General features: G+C 54.3%; 1 protein-coding gene across 1 annotated transcript in view; it reads right to left on the bottom strand.

The window, feature by feature from the left end:
* PLXND1 (plexin D1) overlaps window positions 1–10,330 on the bottom strand; it is a 28,710-nt gene that overhangs the window by 15,933 nt on the left and 2,447 nt on the right. Inside the window, exons 2-12 of the mRNA XM_028479015.2 lie at window positions 9,878–9,967; window positions 9,572–9,665; window positions 8,483–8,637; window positions 7,506–7,657; window positions 6,552–6,651; window positions 6,321–6,460; window positions 5,391–5,558; window positions 5,220–5,310; window positions 4,780–5,043; window positions 4,546–4,695; window positions 3,567–3,681 (exon numbers count right to left, since the gene is read on the bottom strand). Coding sequence (XP_028334816.1) covers window positions 3,567–3,681; window positions 4,546–4,695; window positions 4,780–5,043; window positions 5,220–5,310; window positions 5,391–5,558; window positions 6,321–6,460; window positions 6,552–6,651; window positions 7,506–7,657; window positions 8,483–8,637; window positions 9,572–9,665; window positions 9,878–9,967 — 1,519 coding nt within the window. The remainder of the gene's footprint in view (window positions 1–3,566; window positions 3,682–4,545; window positions 4,696–4,779; window positions 5,044–5,219; window positions 5,311–5,390; window positions 5,559–6,320; window positions 6,461–6,551; window positions 6,652–7,505; window positions 7,658–8,482; window positions 8,638–9,571; window positions 9,666–9,877; window positions 9,968–10,330) is intronic.

Raw genomic sequence — 10,330 nt, 5'->3', positions numbered from 1 at the left:
CTCCCTGACTTCAGACTATACTACAAAGCTACAGTAATCAAAACAGTAGGGTATTGGCACAAAAACAGAAATATAGATAAATGGAACAGGATAAAAAGCCCAAAGATAAACCCGCGCACCTATGATCAATCTATAACAAAGGAGGCAAGACTATACAGTGGAGAAAAGACGGTCTCTTCAATAAGTGGTGCTGGGAAAACTGGAGAGCTACATGTAAAAGAATGAAACTAGAACATTCTGTAACACCATACACAAAAATAAACTCAAAATGGAGTAAAGATCTAAATGTAAGGCTGGAAACTACAAAACTCTTAAAGGAAAACATAGGCAGAACACTCTCTGACATAAATCACAGCATTATCTTTTGTGATCCACCTCCTAGAGTAATGAAAATAAAAACAAATGGGACCTAATTAAACTTAAAAGCTTTTGCACAGCAAAAACCAAAACCCAAACCCAAAAGACCATAAACAAAATGGAAACACAACCCACAGAATGGGAGAAAATATTTGCAAATGAAGTGACCGACAAGGGATTAATCTATAAAATATACAAACAGCTCATGTAGCTCAATATCAAAAAACAAACAACCCAATCAAAAAATGGGTGGAAAATCTAAACAGACATTTCTTTAAAGAAGACAAACAGATGGCCAAAAAGCACATGAAAAGATGCTCAACATTGCTAATTATTACATAAGTGCAAATCAGAACTACAATGAGGTATCACCTCACACTGATCAGAATGGCCATCATCAAAAAGTCTACAAACAATAAATGCTGGAGAGGGTGTGGAGAAAAGGGAAACCTCTTGCACTGTTGTTGGTGGGAATGTAAATTGTTACAGCCACTATGGAGAAGAGTATGGAAGTTCCTTAAAAAACTAAAAACAGAATTACCATATGACTCAGCAATCCCACTCCCAGGCATATATCCAGAGAAGACCATGATTCAAAAAGATACATGCACCCCAATGTTCACTGCAGCACTATTTACAATAACCAAGACATGGGAGCAATCAAAATGTCCATCAACAGAGGAGTGGATAAAGAAAATGTGGTACATATATGCCGTGGAATATTACTCAGCCATAAAAAATAATGAAATAATGCCATTTGTAACAATATGGATGGACCTAGAGATGATCATACTAAGTGAAGGACATCAGACAGAGAAAGATAAGTATCATGATATCACTTATATGTGGAATCTAAAAAAAATGATACAAATGAACTTATTTACAAAACAGACAGACTCACAGGCTTTGAAAACAAACTTACAGTTACCAAAGGGGGAAGGTGGAAGGAGGGATAAATTAGGAGTTTGGGATTAACATACACACACTACTATATAAAATAGATAACCAACAAGGACCTATTGTATAGCACATGGTACTGCACTCAACACTCTAATAACCTATATGGGAAAAGAATCTGAAAAAAAATGGATATATGTTTATGTATAACTAAATCACTTTGCTGTACACTTGAAACTAACACAGCAATGTAAATCAACTATAATATAAAATAAAAATTAATTTAAAAAAATTACTTGTTGAGTGAAAAAAAATAGTGGTAAACAGTGGATTTCCCTAGATGAGAGAATTATGGGTGATTTCTGTTCTCTTTCTGCTATTTAGCATTTTCAGTTCTTTCTACAACGACAAGGTATTACTTGTGAATTAAGAAACTTTTAAAAGATTACAAAGCAGTATTATATTATAACTCCTTTCTGGGATGTAACACATCTCTATCTATCTCATATAATGAGATGCATAAAATATACATGGGGCTTCCCTGCTGGCGCGGTGCTTAAGAATCCGCCTGCCAATGCAGGCGACACAGGTTTGTGCTCTGGTCGGGAAAGATCCCACATGCCGCGGCGCTACTAAGCCCGTGTGCCATAACTACTGAGCCTGAGCTCTAGAGCCCACAAGCCACAACTACTGACCCTGCACGCCACAACTACTGAAGCCCGCGCGCCTAGAGCCCGTGCTCCGAAACAAGAGAAGCCACCGCAATGAGAAGCCCGCGCACCGCAACGAAGAGTAGCCCCCGCTTGCCACAACTAGAGAAAGCCCACGCACAGCAACGAAGACCCACTGCAGCCAAAAAATATATATATATAATATTTTTGTATATTATATATTCTATCCCAGTTTTCCCCAAATTTTCTACATTGAATATATTGCTTTTTTAAAAACAGTTTTATTGAGATATAATGCACATGCCATATAGTCTATCCATGTAAAGCATACAATTTAATGGCTTTTAGCATATTCACAGGGTTGTGTAACCATCACCACTATCTAATTTTAGCACACTTTCCCTGCCCCTTGAAGACCCATAACCACAAGTAGTCAGTCCCCATCCACTCTCCTCCTGCCCCTGGCAACCACTAATTTGCTTTCTGTCTTTATCGATTTACCTATTCTGGACATTTCATAAACATGGAATCAAACTATGTGATCTTTTATGTCTGGCATCTTTCACTTATCATGACATCCTCAAGGGGCATCCATGCTGTACCATGCGTCAGAACTTCTAAACAATTACAAAGCAGTACTTATAACCCCTTTCTTTTTTTTTTTTTTTTTTTTTTTTTGTGGTATGCGGGCCTCCCTCTGCTGTGGCCTCTCCCGTTGCGGAGCAGGGGCTCCGGACACGCAGGCCCAGAGGCCATGGCTCACGGGCCCAGCCGCTCCGCGGCATGTGGGATCTTCCCAGACCGGGGCACGAACCCGGTTCCCCTGCATTGGCAGGCGGACGCGCAACCACTGCGCCACCAGGGAAGCCCTATAACCCCTTTCTGAGATGTGATATAACTATATATATCATACAATGAGATGTATAAAATATATATATTCCTTTTTATGGCTTAATACTATCCCATGGTATGGATAAACCATATTTTCTTCATCCATTCATCAGCTGATGGACATTTGGGCTGTTGCCACCTTGGGTGATGAGTCATATGCTGCTATGAACATTCATGCACAGGTGTCTGTGTGGACATATGTTTTCATTTCTCTCGGGCAGACACCCAGGACGGGGACTGCTGGGTCACACGGTAACTTTATTTAACATGTCGAGGAACTGCCGGAGAGTTTGCCACGACAATGGCACCATTTAAATTCCCACCAGCAGTGTATGAGGGCTTCAATTTCCATGCTACATTGAATACATTACTTTCATAACCATTATTTTAATAGTGGTATAGCCTACCTAAGAGGAAGGTTAATCTTCCCGAACAGCCCTCTTATAAGTACCTGCAGCAGGCCCTACTGACTGGAGAACAAGGATCCGAATCCCTCTGCATGGCACTCAGGGCCCGTCGCCTGGGCCCAGCACACTTCTCCACAGCCATCGTCCTCTACCCTTTGTGCTGTCGCTGGAGCACACTCCTCACCACCCTCTGAGCGCCTCGCCCATTCCTACCTTCACGCCTTTGTTGAGTCTGCCCTCCGGTCCACTATGCCTTCTCTCCTACCCACTGATCTTCAGAGGGGCTCAGGCAAAGTGGGGTAGGTCTGCCCCCCCCAGACGACATGAGGTTGGGGCTCCTTACCAACCACGGAGAGCAGCAACAGGACACTACAGATGACGATGGACACGACGATGGCGGTCTCACTGCCCCCCAGCTGCAGCGTGGCGATGGTCTGGTTGAAGTTCCCTACCTGGATCTGCACAGAGGTGGGGGGAGGGGGTTGTATCTTCCCTGGACTTACGCCCTGGCTCTTCTCCTCACTAGCTGTGCGGTCTTGAGCAAGGCACCTAACCTCTCGGAGCCTCAGATGCCACAACTATAAGACAGAGAGAGCCCCACCCATCTCCTGGGGATGCTATGAGGGCTAAATGAGATGATGCTTGTCAAACTCTTAGCCCCGAGCCTGGCACAGAAGGGAGACTCAATAAATACAGGCAACTGTGATTATTATTACAGCCTGGGAAGAGCAGCACAAGAGCCAGTGGCTGGGCAGCCCACAGAGCCTGGCCACGTCCTGAAGTATCTGTAGGGCTGCCCAAGGACCAGGGGAGCAGGTGAGTTCTTAGGACTCCAAGGGCAGAACTGGGACTGGGGTACAGGTGAAAGGGAGCTTTTGCAGTCAGAGCCATCCTGGGTGGCACGTGCCACCTGGGAGGGAGTGAGCGCCCCATCTCAGGAGGCATGCAAGCAGGTACGGTGCAGAAGAGATCCCACGTTCTGGGCCCTCTCTCCACTCCTTCTTCCCTCCCTCCACGACTCGACATGGTGACTGGCGGCCCAGAATCTGGGTAGAGCAACAAGTGGAACGGGGACAACGTGTCATGGCCTCTGAGACTCAGCTGGGGCTGATCACCGACCTTGAACAGGTGACTAAGTTTTGGGGTCTCGGTTTCCTCATCTGCCAAGTGGGGAGGTAAAGCTCCCCTTTGCCCTGGTTGTCTAAGCTGCTGAGCATGACAATGCTCAGCTGAGACGTGCCGGGCAGGGGGCAGATGCCCAGGCACTTGGGGCAAGACTGGGGGCCAAGCCCACCTCTGCCTCTAGTGCCCCGTCCACTCACTGTGATGGGCAGCTGCCCCTCGGCTGTGCCCAGGGACTCGTTGACCGAGCAGTGGATGACCCTCTCGGAGACGATCTGGATGTCACAGGCCACCTGGCCGATCTTGACCCGGTACTCGTGGCTCTCGAGGCCCAGGCCGTCCTGCTCCTTCTGCGGGAGCAGAAGGCGTGCTCGTGAGGCCTGTGGCTAAGGCCGGCCTGCTCACGACCCCACCTGGCACCCACGGGCACTCACGTGGATGACCAGCGTGAGGGGCTCCCCGGGGTGGTGCTTGATCCACTTCTCCCTCTTCGCCGTGGAGAACTGTGGGTCAGGGAGGTAGTCCAGGCGGAACCTGCTGCCCCGCTGGGCCTCTTCGGGGTCCAGGAGCTCCTCGTCCACGGCTGCCTCGTCTGCGTAGGCCCGGCCGTTGAGGAAGAAGTCCACAGGGGCTGAGGCGTTGCTCAGGGCCCCGGGCGATGGGCAGGTGATGAGGGTGGAGTTAAGAACCTTGCAGAGCTGGTTGGGGGGTGCCGGGGCCAAGGTGGGGGACGGGAGGGATAGTCAGATGTGGGAAAAGAGGGGGAGAGAGAGAGGCAAAGAGACAGGAGAGGCAGAGATGAGGAGATGTGGCGGAGTGACGCCTGGTCAGCCGGGGCCACAACCAGCCCTGCCCGCCGGGGCCCCGCCCTCACCGTGGGCTCCCGGCCGATGTGGTGCACGGCCATGGACACCTTCTGCACCATGTGGAAACGCTCGCCGGCCACCGTGATGGTCCTGCCGCCACTGCGGGGGGACAGCAAGCCCCGTGAGCCCAGGTGCAGCCCCAGAGAGTGCTCTGGCCTGGGATCACGTCCGGGTCTCACCTGACATGGCTGCGGCGGGGACTGATGGCCGTGATGACCGGGTTCCGCTTGTACCAGAAGGTGAGGTTGCCGCGCACGCAGCCCCGGCGCTCGAAGCGCACGCACACGGGCACGGGGGCCGGCAGGGCAGCCCCGGGCACCGTGCAGGTGATGCTGGTGTCCGTGCGCCTGCGGAGGACGCGTGCCTCGTCAGCAGGAACCCGCCTCCGTCACTCCCCAGCGACCAACACCCCGTCACCTGGGGCACGTGGCCTGGGGTCCAGGCCTGCTCACCTGGCCCCCGCCTCACAGAGAAATCTCGTTTCCACATTCCCACTGCCGCACCTTTGCTTGGGCTGTCTGCCCACCTTGGACGCCCTGCCTTCTCTTCTCTGACCTGCCCCATCCCACCTCCTCCAAGAAGCCTTCCCAGAGACCCTCTCCTGGCTCCCGCCCCGGTGAGGGCCCTGCGCCCACAGCCCTGAAAGCTCTGACTTCTCCCAATCCTGACCCCGCTGGATGTTCCTAGCTCCTGTGAGAGTGTCTGCTGTACCCTGAGGGCTGAGACTGTTGGGCTCATCTCGGTATCCACAGCAATGCCTATCAATGGCACCTGGTACACATTAAGTGCATAATAAAGACAAGTATTTCACCAAGAGGTTCTGGACCACGACCCTGCCACTGGCCACACCCCTGGGCCAGCGGCAGCTCTCAGAGTGTGTACAATCATCACCATCTTCACTGCAGGTTAAGGTCACTTATGAAGTACCTACTGTATGCTGGGCACAGCACTTCCCACAAGTCACTGGTACTGTTCTTACCGGCTGAGAACACTGAGGCTCAGAAAGAGGAAGGGGCTTGGCCAAGGGGACACAGCCAGTGAAGTCCCCGGTGATGCCTGGTGCAAGGACACCACCCCCAGCCCTCCAGCCCCCCGGCCTAGGGGCTTACACCAGCTCCATGCAGGGCTCCGTGTCATTCACCAGGACCTGCAGCTCGGAGCCCACATGGAGGTCGCTCCCGTGGATGGTGATCCTGGTGCCCCCTGCCTTGGGGCCCATGGCGGGCTCCAGGGAGTGAACCAGGGGCAGCTGAGGGGAGGAAGGCAGGCGGTCAGGCCTCAGGCCAGCCCGGGCTGAGCCTGGCGGGGTGGGCAGGGGGGTAGGCTGCAGCCTCCCTTACCACGTAGGAGAAGCGCTCCCGTGACCTGCCCTCCTTGGAGGCGTTCACTGTCACCACGTCCGAGAACGCCCCTGGGGCTGGCCCCGTGGCACACACGATCCTGGGGGAGGCAACTCTGGTCAAGGAGCAGCCAGCGGATCCTGGGGGCCCAGGCGGGTGCCATCTGGTTTCTCCCTCAGGCGATGGCCCCTGCTCCACCCCCAGGGTGTGTGAGTGCTCCATCCGTGCGCTCAGCCCCTCACACCTGGCGCTGGCATTTGGCCAGGACACCCAACGGCGTTACCCATGTCAAACTACTGAGACAATTCCCTGTCAGCTGGAAAAGAGCCACTGAGTCCCCCAGGCGTCACCCTGGTGCCAAGCTCTTCCCCGGGACCACCCCCGACCTGAGTTTACGACAGTTCTGCAGCTATCAGACGAGGGGATTGGATAAGATGGTCTTTGGGGATATTTGAAAGTTCTCCAACCATGACAACGTTCGCTGGGCTGGCAGACTGATGGCCTTATCTGCAAGCCTGACTTACAGCCTTCGGAAAGGAAACCCAGCTCATTCCCTGCCCTCCAGGCCAGGCTCCACAGCTGCAGGCCCAGACCTCTGCGCCACACCAGCGGCTCCCACACTTTCTTAACAGCCATGTTTTTCATCGGAGCAAGGCTTCCGTGGAGGTAGGGCTGGTCTAGGGGAACACGGGAGGGCTTCCCAGGGGAGCAGGCGCCTGAGTGGTGTCCCGGGCAGGAAAGGGCAGGACGCGTGGTGGGAATGGCCTGAGCAGAGGCCGGGAGACCCAGGAGTGAGCGACTCCTGGGGACCAGAAGGGTGCCGAGGAGAGTGGGATGGCAGAGGGGGGAGGGGGGAGAAGGAAAGGGAAAGGGGAGGGCAGAGATGCAGTTGGCACTTCCAGGGGGGGGCCTGCAGGTCACTCAGAATGGCCCCAGGGACTGCCCTCTACTCACTCCTCTGACACCGTGTATCTGTCGGCCAGCGGCTCACAGGCCACGCTGCCAATCCACACTCCGCGGACCACGTCGCTGAGCCGCCGGCCCAGGTTCCTGCCGCGGATGGTCAGCAGGGTCCCGCCAGCCAAGGGGCCACTCAGGGGCTCAATCTGCCAGGGGACCGGAGAAAGGGGTGAATGGAGTGCAGAGGCTGGGATGCTGGCAGGCTCCCGGGGAGGCAGGGCCAGGCAGACCCATCACCTAGGGGAGGCTCTGAGAGCGCTGGCACTGCCAGCCACTTGGCAGGTCGCTGGGGCTGCCAGAGAGGATGTGCCTTTGTGATACTGAGCCGGTTTGGGTCTGGGGACACCAGTGCATAGGGACAGAGTCGCTGCTACTTGAGGGGCGTCTCCTGGGGACACTGAGGTCCACTCCCAGTGGCCATGTCTGACCACATGACCCCACATCCCAACCAGAGCTGACTGGGCCTGGGATGGGCACCTGACCCAGGCTAAGCCAAACAGACTCCTTCCCTGAGATTTTTTTTTCTTAATTAAAACTGAGGCTTTGGAGTTACTGGCAGCCCCCATTTTCACCTTATCAGCAAGGTTTCCCTGACCTCGCTATAAAATTTAGAGACAATCAGCCCCAGCATCTCTTCCACCCCAGACTCCAATGTCCCCGCCCTGCCCTGCCGTAGCACTTACCACCTTCTCTATGTAAATTATTTCCTTTCTCATTACTGTCCCCTAACTCCAACTAAAACATTAGCTCTGTGAAGGCAGGTACTTGTTTCATTCCCTGCTGTGTCTCTAGCACCGGGCAGGGCCTGGCACCCAGCAGGTGCTCAGGGTAATACAGGGCACGTGGGCCTGGGTGTGTGCAAGCACGTGTGCTGCGGGTCCCTGAGCCCGTGAGGGGCGCTGTACGTGTGCACGTTCAGTCATGTGGGTGCAACGGGCTTCCGAGGGGGGAGGTGGGGGCCGGGTGCTTACCGCTCGGATCTCGGGGGCGGGGCAGGCGTCAGGCAGGGGCTGCAGGGTCCCCCGCAGGCGGCAGCCGTCACTCCACACACACAGGTGGCCCAGGTCCTCCCGGCCCAGGCACTGGGAACAGTCGGGGCTGCCCATGGCGCAGTTATAGACCTCCACTGCAGGAGACACGGAGGCAGCACAGGTCAGCAGGGTCCTGGTTCTTAGGATCAGGACCCCATGAAGTTCTTAGTCTTCTCCAAACCTCCTGGGGGCTGTGCGAAGCACAGTGCAGCCACAACCCCATTAACACTCATCCTCACTGTGAATCTATCCAGCGGGAGCTGTTTATTAGCTCCATTTGACAGATAAGAGATGAGGCTCAGAGAGGTAGAGTGAGTCACAGCGTGACTCACACAGCGTGAGTAGCAGAGCTGGATTCATACCCAGGCCCGAGTAGGTCTCCTGAGCCCCCTCGGAGCCCCAGGATGCTAGGGAACCACCGAGCAATGCGGGCTCTGTGAGCCCAGACCAGACCCTCAGACTGGCACAAGGAGGGGTGCAGGGCCAGTTCTCCAGGGCCTCAGGGTGTGCAGGCTGGTTCTGGGGCTTCTGTCTTGGACCTTCCTGGTATGGATGTGGGGGGTATCCATGTCCACCTAGATGTCTGAGAGTCCCCATGAACAGACAGGCCCTTGGAGAGTTGATTCAGTACATATAATAAGAGCAAGGACACCAACCACCATGTGGGGGCACAGACTGTGTCCCAGACGCCCTTGCAAGGCTTGGTGTGCCACATCTCAGCAAATCCTCACCACACCCTCTGCGAAAGGGCCTCTGCCCTTGCTTCATGTGAGGAAGCTCAGGTAGGGAAGGGTAAGTCAGCGCCTGGGGCTGCACAGCCACTGGCCTGGAGATGCCCCGAGGGCGTGGTGCCTGCCCAGAGTAGCTGCTCGATACTCAAGCGCTGAGTAACTGACCAGGCACAGAAAGGCAGGACTGGGATCTGAGAGGGTGTGTGTTAGGGAACACCCGAGCACAGGAACGAGTCCCCCAAGGCTGCGTCCCACCCACCGCGGCTGGGTCCCCTGAGGCCATGTGAGGCGCTCCCACCTGTCACGTGGCCAGGGCTGTCCAGGAATCGGGCTGGCCGCCCCTTTAGTTGGAGGCTGAGTGGAAACACCTGGCTCTCCTGGGTTGTGTGCAGCTGCAAAAGGACAGGAAAAACCCTGAGAGGTGTGAATGGTGTCTGGGTCTTTGGTGGGGGAGGGGTGTCACGGAGACAGATGAGGGCAGGGCTACTGGGGGCAGGGGGTCCAAAAAGAGGAGGTAGAAAGGAAGGAGTGTAGGATCTGGACTTGCGCGGGCCTCCCCTTCCCCTCTGCCCCCGACCCCCGCCATTAAAGCTACATCACTCACCACCACTTGGTTGCAGCATACAGCTGATTCATTCACCCACACAGCCTCAAAGATCTCTTCTTGACCAAAGCTACATTCAAGCGCTGCACCCTGTGGGAGAGGGGGGTTGGAGAGAGTCAGGTCAGCACCCGCTGCACTGTACCTCCATCAGGACATCAGACACTGCTGTCCTGAAGAGTGGGCGTGGCCCTACTATCAGGCCTTTGCCTCGGCTGCACCTCCTCCAGGATGTCCTTCCTGGCCTCCATGTCCAATGTTTGATGGAGGCAGGGGGTACATAAACACCTAGAACCTTGGCCTTGTGCTCTCTCTATGCCACTAGAAGTCTCACCAACATCTCCCAATGGCCTAAACCCGGGGCCTTTCACTCTGCGGGTAAAGCCCTGACTCTTTTTTTTTTTTTTTTTTTTTTTTTTGCGGTACGCGGGCCTCTCACTGTTGTGGCCTCTTCCG

The sequence above is a fragment of the Physeter macrocephalus genome, chromosome 18 (assembly GCF_002837175.3).
Source record: "Physeter macrocephalus isolate SW-GA chromosome 18, ASM283717v5, whole genome shotgun sequence".
NCBI lineage: Eukaryota > Metazoa > Chordata > Mammalia > Artiodactyla > Physeteridae > Physeter > Physeter macrocephalus.
Note: the sequence above shows the minus strand (reverse complement) of the source record. Positions and strands in the feature narration are given on the sequence as shown.